The sequence below is a fragment of the Crotalus tigris genome, unplaced genomic scaffold (genome assembly GCF_016545835.1).
Source record: "Crotalus tigris isolate CLP2741 ecotype Arizona unplaced genomic scaffold, ASM1654583v1 scf7180000017903.3850313, whole genome shotgun sequence".
In the NCBI taxonomy this organism is placed as follows: Eukaryota; Metazoa; Chordata; class Lepidosauria; order Squamata; family Viperidae; genus Crotalus; species Crotalus tigris.
Genome location: NW_024096713.1, coordinates 1,156,739 through 1,177,431, shown reverse-complemented (window position 1 = coordinate 1,177,431; position 20,693 = coordinate 1,156,739). Strand labels below are relative to the sequence as shown.

General features: G+C 37.9%; 1 protein-coding gene across 1 annotated transcript in view; it reads right to left on the bottom strand.

Moving 5' to 3' along the window:
• Positions 1-1,611: 1,611 nt before the first annotated feature.
• ACYP2 (acylphosphatase 2) overlaps positions 1,612-20,693 on the bottom strand; it is a 54,813-nt gene continuing 35,731 nt past the window's right edge. Inside the window, exon 4 of the mRNA XM_039344333.1 lies at positions 1,612-2,311. Coding sequence (XP_039200267.1) covers positions 2,197-2,311 — 115 coding nt within the window. The 3' untranslated portion in view covers positions 1,612-2,196. The remainder of the gene's footprint in view (positions 2,312-20,693) is intronic.

The window sequence follows — 20,693 nt, the reverse complement described above, 5'->3', positions numbered from 1 at the left end:
GACAACATCTTTCTGCATATTGGGTGTTTATTTATTTATTTATGAGACTTATATACTGCTTTAAGTGCAAGCACTCTCTAAGCGGTGTACACCAGTAAGCAATGTATATATATATTTACATTGCCCCCAACAATCTGGGTCCTCATTTTACCTACCCCGGAAGGATGGAAGGCTGAATCAACCTTGAGCCGGTGAGATTTGAACCGCTGACCTGCTGAACACAGTCAGTTAAAGTGGCCTGCAGTACTACACTCTAAATGCTGCGCCACCTCGGCTCATATACTGGGTATACTGGATGGGAAGATATTAAACAGGGAGATGCTGTACTAGAATTTCTGATTCATCAGTTTTGAAAGTTTGCTTGGATATGGAATGAGTTTAAATATACAAACATGATAAGTGAAAAAATAAAATAATCTTCCTGTGTATTTTACCTAATATTTGATACACATAGATACTCATGGGATTCTGCATAAATCTTACATTATCTTTTTATCTCCTATAACATACCAAGCAACAAAGAATGAGGGGGGGGGACATTTTTTTGAGCAGCTCTGTGTGTCCCTTTATTATTGTTCATATTCATTATGGTCCAAGAGAAAATACAGACTGGTTCCCAACAGAAAGATATTTTGGCTAATGAACAAGACCTACACTTGATCTTTGCCATTTCGCATTTCAGATTTACGAGGGTTGTTCTTAAGGAGTTTAACAAAGGATGTTTGTAGATGATCACAAAAGCTGTGTGTGTTTGGAATTATAACAACTTACTAAGCTGGCAAGAACTTGAATAAAAGAACCAATTAAAATTAATCTGGTTATGAAAAAAATACTCTTCTTCATACACATGGAAGGCCTTTTCAAGTGCCCATTTGAATTAGCAATGAATTCATGCTTTATTAATGAGTCAGATCAATAGTTTCCTGGGAATGCCTGCTTAGATTATACATATAAATGTCAGTAGTTTTGCATATTTGCAATTTGCCAATATTGTTGGCTCAAGTTAAAATAAAGATCCATTGTTATTCTATTCCGCCTTGATATTTGAAGGAGCAAACCTAGAGTCAATGATCATATACAATGCCATAGAAAAGGCTCAGTTTCCATCTCTGAACAGATAAATATCCATCTTTTTTCCATTATCACACTGAAAATACCTCACAGAAGCAACTGGGAAAAGCTCCTCTCACTTGGATTACATAAGCTTAAAAATAATTTTCTCCGATGTTATTTTCCTTTCACTGGGCACATTTAAGTATTTCCTAAGCTGGGGGATGTCAGAGGTTGGTATCACAAGCACTTGTCAGAGCTTACACCTCTTCAAGAAGCTGTTTCTTGACTTTCAGATTATCCTGACTATCTGCTCTTCTACTTTGCTTTGCTTCAATACAACAGTAAGGCAAAGAAAGGAAGCTCAATAAAAAAATAGTAAGAAGGCCAAAGACATGGAATCCCCTCCCCCCCAATGTAGAGGGTGCCAACTTGAAAACAGAAGCAAGGAGTGGACCAACACGGAGGAAGTAGCTCCACCCTGACAAGAGTTAAACTAATTTTATGGCACTCAAAATTTATTTCAGTACAGCTACCTCATGCGCAAAAATACCACCAACAGTCTTTTCAAAATTTAATGTGACACATTTGGTATTTTCCATCTAGGAATAAAGATGACAGATAGCTTTTGATTAGAATACTGTAGGGAGAGGAAAGTTCATTGGCCAGAGAACTAGATAAGGTTTTTAAAAATGTTTTAATTTGTTGTAAAACATTTGGTGTAGAGTGTCGAGAATTAAATATTTAAGGATTAATAAATTATTTCACTGAATGTAGTCATATATATTAGTTTTAAGGTGTAAATCATTCCACCCTTACATTTGGGGCAGATCCTTAAAGCTACAGGCATATATATAGTATAATTATCTGGACTAACCCTGTGGATACAGGAGGAGTCACTTCCAAATAAACATGCACATGATAGCAAAACAACATGCCTAATAATACTCAAATTGGTATCTGTAAAGTACCTGTAAAGAAAAAAAAAGTTTAACGAAGTGATACTTTTTTCTGCCTTAACATACCACATAAACATTTGGCCAGAATGTAAATATAATAATTGTTATATTTTCCTAATTTGCTTTAGGGAGACTTAAAATGTTTGATGCCACGGTAGAAGTAAGATAATTCTATGATTTGCTTTTATTAGTATCTTGTGATGAATCCAGAGAATTCAAGTTTTGAAATTTCCTTTTCATTAGAAAAATTTGTCCGGTCAATGCGTGAGCTAGGACTTCCAACGCTGGTCAACCAAGCTTTCCTGAAAAGGAAAAAAATAGTAGAGGAATCAGACTAATACAATATTGTTCATGCTTCTGCTGCTGTATTTTGCTATTGTATGTTCTTGAAGGTATGGCAAAGCAAAGAAAGTCAGAGAGGATTTTCTCCATTTTATGGATGTTGTTAACAACAAGAAAGAATTCACAGGAATCCTATACACATATTAGGCTATGTTGATATGGCCTAAGTCAGCAAATGAATTCCATAGCAACATAAGTTATCAGATTTACTTCTTCATAGTACTTTTAAATGAATTCCCTCATTTTACGACATTTCTTGCCACAGTTAAGGTAATCACTGAAGTTGTTAAGTCAGTAACACAGATGTTATGTGAATCTGGCTTCCACATTGATTTTGTTTGTCAAAAGGTCAAAAAGGTCGATCAATCAGAATAGAGCTGGAAGGGGCCTTCGAGGTCTTCTAGTCCAACCACCTGCTCAAGCAGGAGACCCTCAGGGGTAGGCAACCCAAAACACTTAAAGAGCCACTTGGACCCGTTTCCCACCAAAAACAAAACACTGGGAGCCACAAAACCATTTTGATATCTAAAATGAAGATAACACTGCATATATCCTTTTTTACCTTTATTATGGGTGTGTATGTGTTTGTGTGTGTGTGTGTTTGTGTGTGTGTATGTATGTGTGTGTGTATATATGTATATGTATGTATACATACATACACATACACAAACACACACACACACAAACACACACACACCCATAATAAAGGTAAAAAAGGATATATGCAGTGTTATCTTCATTTTAGATGTCAAAAGGGTCTCTCTCTGTCTCTCTCTCTCCCTCCCTCTCTATCTGCCCTTGGTCTGCCACTCCTCTTCCCCCGTTCTCCTTCTTTCTCTCTCTCTTTCCTCTCTCTCTCTCTCTCTCCCTCCCTCTCTCTCTTTCTCTCTCTTTCTCCCCCCCCTCCTATCTGCTGCTCACCTGGCAAGCTTCAAGCTGTTGTCCAACTAGCTCAGGGGTAAGCAACCTCGTCTCTTTTATGACTCATGGACTTCAATTCCCAGAATTCCTGAGTCAGCCTAGCTAGGCTAGCTAGCTCTCTCCTGCCCTTCCTGCTTCCTGCAGAGATGCAGCAAAGGGGGGAGCTCCGCCCAGTAAGCTTTTCAGCTCCTCGGAGAACACTGTGAGTGCACTCTCTTTTACACAGACACAAACACACACACACACACACAGAGAGAGAGAGAGAGAGAGAGAGAGAGAGAGAGAGAGAGAAGCAGGGAAGCGCAATTGCCTCTCTCTGTCTCTGTCTCTCTCTGCAAAGGCAGAGGAGGCTGGGAGCCACAGGGGAAGGCTCAAAGAGCTGCATGTGGCTCCGGAGCCGCAGGTTGCCGACCTGTGCCCTATACTATTTCCGACAAGTGACTGTCCAGTCTCTTCTTAAAAACCTTCAGTGATTAAGCACCCATAACTTCTAATGGCAAGCTATTTCACTCATCAATTGTCCTCACTGTTAGGAAGTTTCTCCTTAATTCCAGGTTGCTTTTCTCCTTGATTAGTTTCTATCCATTGTTTGTTGTCCTGCCCTCTGGTGCTTTGGAAAATAAGCTGACCCCCTCCTCTTTATGGCAATCTCTCAAATACTGCTATCATACCCCTCCCCCAGTCCTTCTTTTCTCTAGACTAGACAAACACAAATCCTGCAACCATTCTTCATATGTTTTTGTCTCCAGGCCCTTAATCATCTTAGTTGTTCTTCTTTGCATTTTTTTTCCAAAGTCTTAACATCTTTTTTGTAATGTGGTGACCAAAACTGGATGCAGTATTCCAGGTGTGGTCTTATTAAGGCTTTATAAAGTGGTACTTTATCATATGATCCCAGGATACTGCAATGGTCATAAATATGAGTCAGAAGCCAAGCATCTGAATTTTGATCACATGACTATGGGGATGCTACAATGGTACTAAATGTGAAAAATGGCCATGAGTCACATTGTAACTTCAAATAGTCACTAAATGAACTGTTATCAGTTGAGAACTAGCTGTACCCATTTGCCAAGGCTCTTCAAGTCAATATATGTCTGTCTCTGGCTACCATGAAAACCACACTTACTCATTTAGCAAAAATAGGTAAATAGTGTCTTATATCTTTTGTTTATACTAAAAACTGAGAAAACTTAGGTTGCAAGATTGATTGAAGCTCAGAGGTTATGAATCACATTACCATAACATGAACACAGCATTTCCCCAAACAAAGAGAGGCAGAAGATGCAGAGAGAGCTATGCTTCTTGGAGGGTTTCTGAGTCACAACAACAACATAGAACAACAACAACATACCTCACTGCTTATATTCGATTATTAGTACAGCCAATCTGTAATCATATGGGAAATTTTGGTAACTGTTTTATTTCAAGCGCCACCTCTCCTCTAAGCGTCAAGTCTGTGCTTGATTCTGCCTGAACTTCAAAGCCCTTGTAAAATTTAAGTAGCTATTGAAGGGAGGGAGGAATTAAATAGCCATGTAAAAGGAAAGAAGAACAGAAAATCACATCCCTTGATTTGCAATATATCCACCCACTATACGTTCAATATAGATCTATAACATTTTCTGAGAACTTCAATAAGATTATGCTGTTGAAGTATAAATCTTCATCATGGTTCAGTTCAAGCCGGGAATAAACAATATGGCGACTGCTTTAGAAAGAAGGTTGCAGTTTATTGAAGGGAAGAGCCAGACAGAAAGATGGCTCTGGAAGAAAAAAGAGCGAGCACATGTAGGAGTGGGTTTTTATATCTTCTTGAGCCTTTTGTTCCTGTAGCAGGAACTTTGACCTGAGTCTGAGTGTACCTTTCTGGTAATTCTGATGGGTTAATCCTATTATGTCCCAAAGGTCATATCCTGCTTCCCTGGGGCTGTGGCTGATGACTCTTAGATTTTTGGTGTGAGGGGTTGTTGATTCTAGGGATCTTTCTTCCTAATCCCAGTTTCCTGACTCCAGTCTTTCTGACAAGTTTATCACATCTGCAATTCTGCAGACTTGGTTTCTGTTTGGGACAGAGAGGTTTTGGGGTGGGGTTGGTTTCTGCTTTTAAAATCCTTTAGGGAAATATATTCTGTCTTTTAAATATTTCCAAAAATATTTCTTTCTCTGGGAGGGGCTGACTTTCCACAATGCCCAACACTCAATTATTTCATAATTCTGGAATTTAATTAAATTATTTTAGTTTTTCTTCAGTCTGAGACAGAGAACAGACCAAGAGTTGAACTCTGGAAGGGGAAACATCTGACAGAAAAAGAACAAAGAGTTCATATTCAGGAATCCAGCATTGTGGTATCCTGCGGTGCTAGTGAAAAATAAGAAAAACTGAAAGTACTTTCAAAGCATTGAGAAGAATAGAAAAAGAGAAAGTGATTTAAAACCTCATGCCACATGAAGGAGTTATGCATATTACAAGCTTTGTATAAAAGTTACTCAATTCCCATGGATAAACTGAGCTATGTTCTTGGTAAATGGATTATAAATGGGATTGTTTGCTTGCTCCACTTTATTTTCTGCAGTGCAATTCATGTTCTATGACAGAAAATGATTTCTTTTTTTCAAGATTTGTAATATATAACCAACATATTCAAGAACTCCTGATGTGATTATTTTAAAAATGCAAAATAAAATGCATAGCTTTACAAGGCCGTGCTTACAGAAATGTACTGAGTATTTTGTCACATACTCTAGCATACCAGAACATTAACATCCAGGAAGACCAGTTGACAAGAATAGAATATGACTATATAAATAACTGAATTAAGGAGTAGAAAGGATCTCTTTTCAATATTTTCACAGATTGTACCACTTTAGGACATGACAATATTTGAGTACCACCAGTGCTTAGCAAGTCGTCAAAAATTTGATGACTAAAAAAAGGGGGGGGGGATTTTGGATTTTACTGATTACATTAGATTCATTTCTTGTTATAGAAATGGCTAGTTTATAATGTTATGGAAAAATAAAAAGTTGAAGTTTGGTGTTAATGCTTCCTTCTACTGCAACAGAAGAAGTCAGAAGTCAATGCCTTTTCTTTTTCCCTTCACTCCCTCACTTTTTCCCCTTTTTCCTCCCCACAGCATCCTGCTATTTGCTTTTGTATTTTTATATTTCATTCTATAATAAAATGTTACAAATTGTAAAAAAAAACAGTTTTAATTTCTTAGGTGGCAGTTCCTCTGCTGAATCACTTTCTCTTTGCACCGAGAAATATATGACAAATTTATCCTTATTTATTAATATGCACCACTATCTTGGTGGGCAGCTGGCTGATTGGCCCTCTCTCCCTCTCCTCTCTTTTCTTCCTCCCTGCCTCCCTCCTTTCACAGTGTAGTAAGAATGCACACACACCCCAGTCCCTTCACTGTACCCCTAAAGACACAGGAATAAGCGCAAAGCAAGAAAGACTCATAAAAGCCTCCCAGAATAAAAAAAAAACCCACTAACTCCAGGGTTTTTTTTCTTCAAACTGAATAAACTGATGAACAACTGAGTTTTTTTTTAACAATGTTGCGAAAAGCAATTGTGAAAAGCGCTACACCTTAAATTAAGTCTGTTTACCTACAAAGAAAACTTGCTAACCTTTGTGAAACAGACTAAAATATTCCAATAACAAAAGCACACAAACCAAACATCTGAATTACAAAACGCTGTAAAAACTAGATAAAAATCTTTATGGTAATCCATTCAAGCTGCCACTGACTTTTTAAATAAACCAACCTCTGTTCCGACATGCTTGTCTCCCAGCTTTTCATTTCATCAGCACTGATTGCATTCTCCTGGCTGGAGAAAACGAACCAGGGGATCTTTTCTTCCAGCAACAACTTCTTCCCTGTCTCTTTTTCCTCCCTGCTTGCTGAGCATTCCTTCCACAGTTCTTCTCCATCCTCTTCACTTTTCCTGTCATCTTTTTTCCCTTACCCACCAAAACCACCTCCTTTTATATCCTCTCCTTTCTCTCCCCCTCCTTTTTCTCTTTGGTTCACCTCCAGCTACTGCTTCCAGAAGCGCTAATCAGCTGGAGCCCTGCAGCAATCCTGGGGTTTTTACTGAGCCCCGACAGTCCTGCCGCTCCAGCTGCCTCTGCCTCAGGCTTGTGTCGCTTCAGCTCATTCCCCTCCCCCGCTACACTTATCTAGGTGGGTCGTGCACCACCTGCCACTGGTGGTATGTGTATCACTGGTTGAAAACCCCTGCTCTAATTGTCAGCTAAAACAATGGACAGCTCTTCAAAGGTTATGCAATGCAGGAGAAAGCTATAGCCATAGTGACAAATGGCTACTCAGTTTCTTTTTAAAAAGTCGCTGTGTTTTTCTTGCTATATTCATTTGTTGGCTTCTATTTCTTGCCTCTTCTTTTTTTGACAGCCTTCAGATATTTGAAATTTTCTTTCACAATTCTCTTGAATCTTTACTTGTTTAGGCTAAACATACTGAGCTAGACGTATCATCATCCTGTCATTTTTCCTAAAACTTTGTTTGTTAATGTCCTTAAAAACATGTTACTTGTTCACTCTAGGTAGAATCTGCCCCTTTTCCACAGGCTAACCAGGAGATGATGTTGGGGATACCTATTCTTTGGGAAATCAAGGGCCAGGAGATGACTTCCTTAATGGTAGTCCCTCACTATGGAATAGCTTGCCCCCTGATTAGATGAGCTCTACCTTTTTATTCTTTAGGAAATTGATTATTTTAAAATGAAGGCATAGAACCACTTAATGGATATAGATCATGCGATCTTTAATTTGAGGGATGGCATTTATGGTATCTGATTTTTTTTTCAGAGACTGAAGCCTGGGTGTAATACAGTAATTGAATATTTAGCATATTATGTTCGCATGTTACGTGGACTTGTAAAAATCTATTTCCCTGGAATACCAAGATACTGATATAAAACTGATATGCCTATTCTTATTCTTCAGCAATAAAAATACACTATTCTGGGCTATCTCACTTGTAACACAGTTACAAAAATAAAAGCTTATAAAGTATGATCTAAATTTATATTTGAATTTCAACTACAAGCTTCTCAATCTCTATTTTAAAGCCCAAGGAAGATGTAAAAAAAAAAAAAAACCCACTTTGGTGTGAAATCTATTTTAAATACTAAGATATTGGAATGAAAATTATATTCTTTAAAGTGGGGGAAGGAGTATGCAAAATACTCTGCTAGATAAACTAAACTGTCTCAACTCCAGTTAAGTTTTGTTCTGTTTGAATGGGCCTCGTGGAAAGCTTTTGCAGGAGTAACTATCAGAAGGAAGAAAAGAAATAAATATTAATCTGCATGTGCTTAGCACGAGTATGTTGGTGAAATGGAGGCATTACTGATATAACGCAATCCCCAGCATTTTTCAGTGAAGTCCTGTAATTCAGTAGCAATTTTGCATGAGTATATTCGGTTAACTCTTTTGCCCCAGAACTTAAATTCAGGATTCAATTTTAAATGTACAGTATTCAGGAAAAGCATCCTCTATTTGCAATTTCTAATGATAACTGGCCAAAGAACAACAGGCATGTTATCCTTTTATTTTATTGGGTTTGATTCTTTTCCATCGGACAGGAAGTCTGCATGCACACACAAATAAATAGGGTGGTGGCCTCTAGAATTCTGTGTCCCACAGTGATCAATCTGATACATTTAGTAAGTTCACAAGCATGGACAGCTGATGATTTTCTTCCACTACTGCCCACTGACAGCTAGTATTTAAGAGATGGTGATGACAATTATCAAAATTGCCAATCACTGATAGCATAATGTTCCCATAGTCCCTTCACAAAACCAGCTAAATTAAGGTACTACCACATCTATTGTCAATGAATTCATAGTTTAATATAAAGATATACTATCTCACAGAACTAAAAAGAGAAGCAGACAAGGAACATGGTACATTCAGATGACTTCCCAGGCCTAGCGGGAAAAATTACAATCACAGGAACTGGCAAAGAGCCTGCAGTTAAAAAGAGTTCTCTGGAGAAACTTTCAATGTTGCAGTTTTAATTTAGTACAGTTTTGTTGGGTATGGCTCAAAGGAAGAGGGAAGAACTCTGATATTTTTATGTTCTTTAGTCTAAACTTTCTGACCCTTTTACATGCACATCTGCTTTTCTTTATGTTTCACGTTGAGTTATTTCAAAGTACCGTATTCTGAAGAGTGAGGTCCCCTGAGATTTTTTTTAAGTGTTTGGATCTATAGGACTAAAACTTGTTAAGTACATAGAAAACATTACCTTGCCAGAGTTTTTGGTCTGTGGAGTTGAAGCATCAAGCAATTACACTGAATATACTCCAGAAGACAGAAGACATAACATATCCTATATCCTACAACACCAGCCCAACAGCCATTGGTGATATGAAATAGCATGTGGGTGAATTTAAAATTATTATTCATAAGAGTGAGGACCATCTCAGGTGTCAAAGGCTGACTAGAACAGGAAAAAAAAAAGAATTATGCATGCTGGAGGGAAAAAACCATATAGGCTGCATTTGCTGTCTTTTATTCCAAACCTATCTACCATTGTCAAATCCAATCAATATAACTGTTTCATCAGAAGTATTAAAGTAAGATTCAACTGCCAGTTCAATTATGTTTTGTACATAGAATGGGGAGGTACATCTTGGTCTTCAATTCAGGCAGCTAAATGTCTTTGAGCTGCTTCTGCCAGCAAGTTAATTAGAAATATGGAAAGATTATAAATTTATAGGTTTGTTTACAAGGATGCAAATCCATAAAACATCACATTATTAATTGGGCCTCACTGGAAAAGCTAATTCCAATTTTAATGACTATATAGAGTTACACAATATTAAGATCAGCATCCACTATGTGTAAGAAATCGATCACCTGTAACAAAAATTTGTGAGCCATCCAGGTTTTCATTCAAGATGGGTGGCGATATAAATGTTTTAATGAAGTAAAAAAATATAGAACTGCACCAGAGTAGATACATGATCTGAAACTCACAAAAGACTGCACATATGATGGTAGACCTCAAAAGTAAACAATTTTTAAATTTCATTTCAGTAGAGCATAAATTGGGGTGTTCATTTCTTTGCAAATCTAGAGCAGTCTTCTCCACTGAAACAAAAATAATGGATATGTTGTCAGGAGTGGAAGTAGCTAAAACTGGTTTGCAATCTTAATAGATCACATAAATTGCTTGCTGGTAATCTGATGTTTGCAAAAAGAATGTACGCCATTTATAATCTGCTTAAAGAGAGAATATAAAGCCAGATATTACAAGATCTGCATCATCATATGACATTAGTATTTACTCTGGCTTTCAGTGAAGGAGTCAAAACTTATAATTCAATTTTTGAAACTTATTCTTTTTCAAGGAACAATTAATTCAATGTCAATAGGACACAGTTGCACAAGTCAAGCAAGGGGAAGTTTCCATGAAGAAAATGGTACAACTGGGAAGCCAATATGAATGCAAATGTGTGTCTAAATATGTATCTATAGCCACACTGCAATGCTCATCTGTATCCCAATCAGCTGAATAAGTGAATCATTTGCTGTCAATAGGGAAGCATTTTATCCATTTCATGAAGAAAAGAATGAACATATAATCCGGTTGTCAGGAATGTTGTCAGCTGATGTACATAGTGAACCACTGAATTGCAAGAAAAACTTTTTAGTGAAGTACATTATTCACTAACTCCAGCATTTCAGGCCACCCTGAGATTTCCTAGGGAGAAAGGAATATTAAATAGCTTTCAGTCTAACCTGAGCAACAAAAACATTTAGATCTTTGCTATATTTTTGAATCTTTGCTTGTGGCCTGTACTTGAATTGTCATTTTGGCCTAGTCCTTGACTTGCCTACTGAAGTATCTTTTAATTCTAACTTCAGTCCTGGGATTGCTTTATCACAAGGCACCTAATTCATCTTAGGTTACTTCTCACAGCTTACCCTGAATACCATTATATCACTGAAATACGCAGAGCCACAAAAGAAAAATGCTTTAGTGATACAATCTTAGCTACTGGATATATAATACTGTGTCCTGTCAAATTAAAATATCAGGAAATAACTGTTCTTTTGACAATACCAATACATTGGTATTGATGCTATTATTTCTTTATTATTTTAATCATGCTTATTTTGCTTGCAGGCCTGAGGAAGTCAACTAAATTGGAGAAATAAGTTAGTTGAATTTACTGTGGTGAAGTACATGCGAAGTCCAGTGCTGGATTCCTGGCATTGCAGTGCTCACAGATAATGGAAAACCTAGATAAAGTGAACGCTATGGCCTGCCCATGCTTTGGAATGAGAAAACAAAACAAATTTCAAAAAAGTTAAGAGGAGAAAACTGGCAGGTGTCTGAATGGAAAGTCCTTGAAAAGAGTTCAATGGGTACTCTGGAAACTATCACATTCTTCCTTCCCCGCCATCTCTATTATCTCGCACCAAACAAGTACATAAAGATTGGATATTGAGATGGTTAGCCTTCTTTCTTCAAAAGCTTTATAAAAAGAGATAGTTGTTCTTGGACATATCTCAAAAATGTCTCTTTTTTCATCCATTCTTGTAAAATTTATGCAAGAGCAAAAAATTGTGTGAAGCTGAAACATAAAAGTCATTTAGGAAGAGTTCAGAGTGAAAGAGTTCAGGAGGAGGAGAAGATCAAAATTAACAACCACTGCATTGTGTCTGGATGGTTGGGGACTGTCCATCAATGTGACAGGAATATGAACCGGATTTTAGGCTGCATTAACAGAGGGAAAGAATCAAGATCATATGAAGTGTTAATACCACTTTATAATGCCTTGGTAAGATTACACTTGGAATACTGCATCCAGTTTTGGTCACCACGATGTAAAAAAGATGTTGAGACTCTTTCCACAGTCTCAACATCTTTTTTATAATATGGTGACAAAAACTGGAAAGAGTACAGAGAAGAGCAACAAAGATGATAAGGGGATTGGAGGCTAAAGCATATAAATAACTGTTGCTGGAATTGGGCATGTCTAGTTTAATGAAAAAACGGACTAGGGGTGATATTTTATAACAAGCCAAGAATTTAAATTGTAAATAAATTGTTTACATAACTATTGGAAGAAGCAATCAAAGTAAATTTTATTTTAATTTAGTTTCAAATATATTTTTATAATGATAAAGTTGGAAGGGACCTTGGAGGTCATCTAGTCCAACCCCCTGCTCAGGCAGGAAACCCTATACCATTTTGGACAAATGGCTGTCCAGCTTCTTCTTAAAAACTTCCAGTGTTGGAACATTCACAACCTCTGGAGGCAGGTTGTTCCACTGATTAATTGTTCTAACTGTCAGGAAGTTTCGCCTTAGTTCTAGGTTGCTTCTCTCTTTGGTTAGTTTCCACCCGTTGCTTCTTGTCCTGCCTTCAGGCACTTTGGAAAATAGCTTGATTCCCTCTTCTTTGTGGCAGCCCCTGAGATATTGGAACACTGCTATCATGTCCCCCTTGTCTTTCTCTTTGTTAAACTAGATATATCCAATTCCAGCAGTCTTTCCTTATATGCTTTGGCCTCCAGTCCCCTAATCATCTTTGTTGCTCTTCTCTGTACTTTCTAGAGTCTCAACATCTTTTTTACATTGTGGTGACCAAAACTGGATGCAGTATTCCAAATGTGGCCTTACCAAGGCATTGTAAAGTGTTATTAATACTTCACGTGATCTTGATTCTATCCCTCTGTTAATGCAGCCCAGCACTGTGTTGGCCTTTTTGGCAGCTGCAGCACACTGCTGGCTCATATTTAAGTGATTATCCACTAGGACTCCAAGGTCCCTCTCACAGTTACTACTATTGAGCAAGGTACCCCCAATACTATACCTGTACATTTGGTTTTTCTTGCCTAAATGTAGAACCTTACTTTTTTACCACTGAATTTCATTTTGTTAGATAGCGCCCAGTGTTCAAGTCTGTCCAGATCCTCCTGTATCCTAAGCCTGTCTTCTGGAGTCTTGGCTATTCCTGCCAGCTTGGTGTCATCTGCAAATTTGATGAGTTCCCCATCTATCCCCTCGTCCAGATTGTTGATGAAGATGTTGAAGAGTACTGGGCCCAGAACAGAGCCCTGGGGCACCCCACTACACACTTCCCTCCATGTAGATGGGGTTCCATTGAGGACCACACGCTGAGTACGGCCGGTCAGCCAGCTACGGATCCATCTGGTGGTGATGCTGTCTAACCCGCATTTTTCTATCTTATCAAGTAGTAGGTTGTGATCTACTTTGTCAAATGCCTTACTGAAGCCCAAGTAAATTATATCCACAGCATTCCTCTGGTCCACTAATTTTGTCACTTGGTCAAAGAATGCAATAAGATTTGTCTGGCATGATCTGTGTTGGCTTTTAGTAATGACTTGGTTTGCCTGTAGGTGTTCACTGATTTGCTGTTTGATTATCTTTTCCAGAATCTTCCCAGGTATTGAGGTCAGGCTGATAGGTCTGTAATTTCCTGGATCCTTTTTTTCCCCTTTTTTGAAGATGGGAACTACATCAGCTCTTTTCCAGTCCTCTGGTAGTTTCCCAGTGCTCCAGGATCTTTGAAAAATATAGTTCAGCAGTGTTCCAATATCTAAGAGGCTGACAGAAAGAAAAGGGAGTCAATCTATCTCCAAAGCACCTGAAGGCAGAACAAGAAGCAATGGATAGAAACTAATGAATGAGAGAAGCAACCTAGAACTAAGGAGAAGTTTCCTGACAATTAGAACAATTAATCAGTGGAACAACCTGCCTCCAGAAGCTGTGAATGCACCAACACTGGAAGTTTTTAAGAAGAGACTAGACAGCCATTTGTCTGAAATGGTATAGGGTGTTGGACAAGAACACCTCCAATGTCCCTTCCAACTCTGTTATTCTATATTCTGTATTTCTAAGAGCTACTTTTGCTATGAGGTAGGCATTGCCTTGTACTTCCTACCATATTTCTGTATGTTTGTAATTAAATACAATATAAAGAAGCTATAAATATCTGGCATTTTCAGTATTCTTCCCTCAAAAGAAATCATGCCTACTTACAAAGCCTACCTAGACACTTTTACAGGTCATGACTCCCTTTGAGTTCTTATGCTGATATAAGCTGCCCTTCTGTCATATGGGCAACACTTTACAATGGGTTTAAGAGTTCCTGCTCCAGATACTTTAAGCTAGAACTCATAATTGTAGTCACTCAAAATTTCTGGAGTTGCTGAAATCTAGGATTTTATCTAAGTTGGTAAAATCTCATGACTATAATAATGTGATTAATAATAAAAAATAAATTTGATTATGATATTGTAGAAGATGTTCTCATACAAGATCTCATGAAGTTTGGAAAAAACAATATTTTATGAGAATCTGGTGAGAATTTGTAACCTGTTGTCTTCATTTTAAAAAAAATTGTAGATCTGTTTTAATAGTTTTATGTTGTTGACTTTTGCCTTAAACCATTTTTTTTTTAACTTTTAACTTTTAACTCTTTCATTCAGCATTCATTTTAAAAGGAAGAGATAACACAGAGTAAGGGCTCCTTTTTTTAAAATCACCAACCAATTTTACTCTGAACCCTCCTGTAGTACAGAAATAGTACATTCTACTTTTCATAGGCACTATCTTTCCAATCTTTCCATTTTTTTTGCTTTTTATTAAAGAGCATATAGAAGAAAAAATATATGTAGAACCATCACAATACCTGCTATTTCAAACAGCCATTCACAATAGCTCCAATCACTGAACTAAACTGAACAATGTATCTTGGACCAATTTCAATTCACCTACACAATCAGTGGCTTCAATGCTACTCCATCTCCATTAAGCACATATTCATTTTGTTTGTTCTTTATTCCTTCAAAAGTCGTTTAATTGACTTCAAATTGCTTCATTTTTCCAGGCTCATGTGAAAGCATGAAAAATGGACAGTGCTTCTTTAATGAAGAGCTGTGCTTGTATGAAGTTCAAAGGATTTCCTCTGAATCATTTTGAAAGCAGACAGCTCTATAAAACATATCAATTAAAATATAGCCCCAAGAGTTGCTTGCTTAGGATTGGCCAGATAATGGGTGCCTGAACTCTCATGAGATCACAGACTCCAGAAACTTTCATTCTCGGTGTGAAAAGTGTTTGCAGTGTCTGTCTCCTGCTTCTCCTCCCCCTCCTAACTCCTTTCCACCACTACCACAGCACTTTTCACCCAGATTGAGAACTGATAGAGACTGGAAGCTTTGTCTGCTTGCAAATGGGGTGCTTGGAAATGGAGCAAATTGCTCCGTTTCCAAGCACCCCATAGGCACCCAAACACTTTTCACCCAGAGGGAGATCGGAAGCTTCATCTGCTTGCAAATATGGTGCTTGGGAACGAAGCAATTTGGTCCATTCCCAAGTGCCCCATTTGCAAGCAGACCAAGTTTCTAGTCTCCATCAGTTGTCTTTCTGGGTGAAATGCGTTCCAGTGGTGGCGGAAAGGAATTGGGGGGGGGGAGCAGGAGACAGGCACTGCAAACTCTTTTTGCACCCAGGAGCTTCCATCAACTCTCCTCTTCCTCAAAGGCAAAGAAACGGGCAGGAGGAGATGGAACTTTGCAAGGTGAATCCGGTGCAGCAGGAAGGGAGAGGGAAGCATGAGGTATCTTAGTGGGTCAGGGAGCCCTTAGGGGCCTGTTCCATCACTAGGCCCACCATGGCCTTCCCCACCCTGAGATACCTCATGTGCATTTAACAAATCACTCATTCAATTAGCAAATGTGTGGATAAAAGCAGGGAGTGATCTCTTTCAAGGTATGAGATTCACTCCTATGAATCCTTGAGTTACGAATGGAATGGGCAGGCTCCATTACATTCATAACTTGAGGCCTACCTGTATTTCCATCAGTTGCCCCGTTCACACATTGTTTTAGTCCATATCTATGCAGCCATGCTGAAATGTGGCAGGAAGAATGAAATAGTCCTTTTGGGAACTGAACCATCTTGATTTCATTGCTATATATCCCCAAAGGCCCATCAGAATAAAGGATAATATTTCACTGCTAAACAAATGGGGGAAATAAGATTGGCTTGCAGATCCTACTGTTATTCTTTCCAGAAACAATGACCTACATGTTTCCAAGAGACAATCTACCAAAAAATAATTTCAAATAACTTTCACCTTTGATTTTCTTGTATCATGTTCAACTTCTTTAGTAGCTCTCAGAAATTTCAGGACATTATTAAAAAGGGTATTTCATTTCATATTAAAGTATTTTTCTGTAATTTTTAATATTCTTTACAAATATCTTGTTTCAAATGATGTTGCTATCCTTCATTTGCCTTTTAATTTTTCCCATGTTATTCTTGAACTCAATTGATCTCACTGCTATAGAATCCAATTGTAGCAAAATCATTCAAGTTTCTCCATGATGCCATGACATAACGTCTGATTTCACGATGCCTCAAAGACATGGAAAGTTTTATTAGATGCTATAACCATCCAGGCCAATTATTATGCAGGCAAGAAGAGATGATGGCAGTGAGGACTAAGACCAAAATGGTGCCAAAAATAGCTTCTGCCTGTTTTAGAACATAATACGACATGAGAGGCTTTACTGAAATTATCCATAACTCGCAGAAAACTGCTGGGAATCCTATTATGAACAGGTAAGTGGGTGAGTGAATAGGTATGTAAGTAAATAACAGAGATATGTACAATATTTTTCTTAATGAGTAGAATTATGGAATTAAGGAAGTCTGCTATAGTTGTTACTTAACTAATTTTGATTTACAGGTAGTCCTCAATTTACATTGACAATTGGGGCCAGAATTTCCATTGCTAAGGAAGGTGGTTATTAAGTGAGGTGCGCCCAATAAGAATTTGTTTCCATATCTTTGAGGTATCATGAAATCAGACATTATTTTTTCCCTATTGGTGATATGCAAATCATTGTATTTAAGTGAATCACAGTTTGTTAAGCGAATCTAGCTTCTCCCACTGACTGCACATGTTGGAAGCCAGCTGGGAAAGTTGCAAATGGTTATCACATGACCCCAGGACACGGCAACCACCATAAAAACATGCCGATTGCCAAGCACTTGGATGTTGATCGTATGACCATGTGGCCATCAATGCTACATCAGATGTAAGTGTGAGGACTGGTCATAAGTCACTTGTTTCAGTGCCATTGTAACTTTAAACAATCATTAAACGAATGACTATAAGTTGAGGACAAACTGTCCTTTTTCTTTTTCTTTTTTTTGTAAAAATTTTTATTTTCAACTTTACAATACATAACAATCTTACAAATACTTCAGATAAAAAATAAAACAAATTGATACACACCACATTCGGTCTTGCCCGCCCATCTCCCCCCAAACTGCATCCCACCTCAAACCAACTTACTTCTTTCGCTCTTTTTCTTCACTCACCCCCTCTCCTCCTTCATACTGTCCTTTTTCTTACAATGAACTTGTGAAGTGGATTGAGCCAAAAGAGTAGCTGGCCCAAAATCACTAAATGCTTTCAGGGCTAAAGCGGCACTTTAACAACAACAACAACAACAACAAAGTTGGAAGGGACTTTGGAGGTCATCTAGTCCAACTCCCTGCTCTGGCAGGAAACCCTATACCATTTCAGACAAATGGCTGTCCAGTTTCGTCTTAAAAAAAATTTCCAGTGTTGGAACATTCACAACTTCTAGAGGCAGGTTGTTCCACTGATTAATTGTTCTAAGTGTCAGAAAATTTCTCCTTAGTTCTAGGTTGCTTCTCTCCTTGATTAGTTTCCATCCGTTGCTTCTTATCCTGACTTCAGATGCTTTGCAGAATAGCTTGACTTTCTCTTCTTTGTGGCAACCCGAGATATTGAAACACTGCTATCGTGTCCCCCATCATCCTTCTATTCATTAAACTAGACTTACCCAATTCCAGCAGCCTTTCCTTATATGCTTTAGCCTCCAGTCCCTAATCATCTTTGTTGCTCTTCTCTGTACTCTAGTTTCTGAGTCTCAACATCTTTTTTACATCATGGTGACCAAAACTGGATGCAGTATTCCAAGTGTGGCCTTACCAAGACATTGTAAAGTGGTATTAACACTTCATGTGAACTTGATTCTATCCCTGTTAATGTAGCCTAGCACTGTGTGGGCTTTTTTGGCAGCTGCAGCACACTGCTGGCTCATATTTAAGTGATTGTCCACTAGGACTCTGAGATCTCTCTCAGTTACTACTATTGAGCAAGGTACCACCTACTATACCTGTACATTTGGTTTTTCTTGCCTAAATGTAAACCCTTACTTTTTTCACCATTGAATTTCATTGTGTTAGTGCCCAATGTTCAAGTCTGTCAAGATCCTTCTGTATCTTAAACCTATCTTCTGGAGTGTTGGCTATTCCTGCCAGCTTGGTGTCTTCTGCAAATTTTGATGAGTTCTCCATCTATCCCCTAATTTATTTATTAGACATTTAAATATAATTTATTTAAATATCTAATAAATAAATAAATAAATTTCAAAATAGAAGAGGAGATGTATGTTGAAAGAATCTATTCAAAAATTCCCAAAGCAGAACATTTTATTTACTATCTTTGTCACACTTTTACCAAGATATAATGGGTGATGTACAAAGAAAGTTAACTCACATTATAAGGACAGTCACTAGTACTCATCACTATTCATGGGGGAAGTTAGAATGAGTTATTCTGGCCAAGCTAAGAACATAACAGGTAAAGAGGTATGTTGTGGCTCAATATAATGTGCGAACTTCCATGACATTAGAAACTGAGCAGGGCTTGAAGCTTTAATAAATAAATCAGATGATACAAGCACACAAGCACTCTTATGCCCCAATTCAGAATCAAGATGTTATATCAGAGCTAGCATGCATCTTGCTACAACATTATATACCGTAGATAGTTCTCGAGTTATGACAATTAGTTCAATGACCATTCAAAACTATGATGGTGCTGAAAGTTCTGGCTGTTGTAGCAGCCCCACCGTCATGTGAACAAAATTTGGGTGGCAATCAACTTGCCCTTAAGATCAGCTGCAGCATTTTACAATCACATGATCACTATTTGCTAACTACCTTGCTGGCTTCCCCCAAACAAAGTTAATAGGAAGCTAGGAAGAAGTTGCTGGGGTGACTCTCTCCCTTCCCCCAGCCTTATTTTTCTACAGTCCAATCTAGAAACATTGGCAATAGTGCTCAAGGACCTTCTGTGCCATAACCAAGGAAAGCCAAGGAAGAGTTCAGGTTGACTCAGCCTTCCATCCTTCCAGGGTAGGTAAAATGAGGACCCAGATTGTTGGGGGCAATGTAAATATATATATACATTGCTTACTGGTGTACACCGCTTAGAGAGTGCTTGCACTTAAAGCGGTATATAAGTCTCATAAATAAATAAATAAATAAATACTCTTTCCTCTGGAAAAGCCTTCAGTGCCATAGTTTCACTTGTTAGAATTAGATTCTAGCAATCTAACAATCTGTTTTGGAATCTTCACTCTATGGAAATATCACAAGCACTGTTTATACTACGGATATCAGTGGAAGTTAAGAGTACTACCAAACTTGTTAGAAGTCAAACCAGGATTTTTCCTCCTCCTATAGTGATCTGCAAAGCCGCAATGTGGAGCATCTCCTGTAGACTGGAGCATTTACATGTAGCTTCTGATTTTCTTCTGCTCACTGGTCTCATTTGAATAGGGAAGGTTAAAAAGCTATTTGGGTTTGAGCTGGGACCTTGCCTGGACAAGCATGGTATAACTTACTCTAATGCACTTCATCCTGGTCTTAGATTCTGATTCCCAGCTTTAGTTCCTGACTTTCCTTTTCATGGCTATCAGGATGGGCCCTAATCATTTGGCAGAGTGAGAGAGAGATATACAGTACAGAATTGACAAAGTGTTATATGGTAGAGGATGCTGTCCCAGGATAAAAAACATTTATCTGCCAGTTCAGTTGTTTTAATGTGGAATGGCCTGAGGATATCATCCTTGCCTCAAGCAGCAAAATAACTCATGCAAGTCCTCAAAATGTCTAATACCCAGATCTGACACTTTTAATTTTAACTCGTATGATGTTATTCAAAGATCTGTAGAGTTTATGTCATAATCCCCAGTTCCTTTTCATAGAACTACACTTTACAAAGTTCTCTGAGAAATAGAAATAACTAGTAATAATTTAAGTAATTTAACATGGATTTATGCTTAATAATTTGCAATTTCAAATATATTAGATAAGAGAGATCTTTGTCTTTCTTTTTAAAGATATGTTACCCACAAAAATAATACACTTCTGTGCTGATTATATTAGAGAACACGAAGGACGAGGTTGCATATTTGAAATAGAGATGTCACAGTTTTAATTAAATCCAAGTCTTAAGGATGTTTTTAGCAAACAATATGATTCTTTCAGGGTTCTTCAAGAAAGACTAT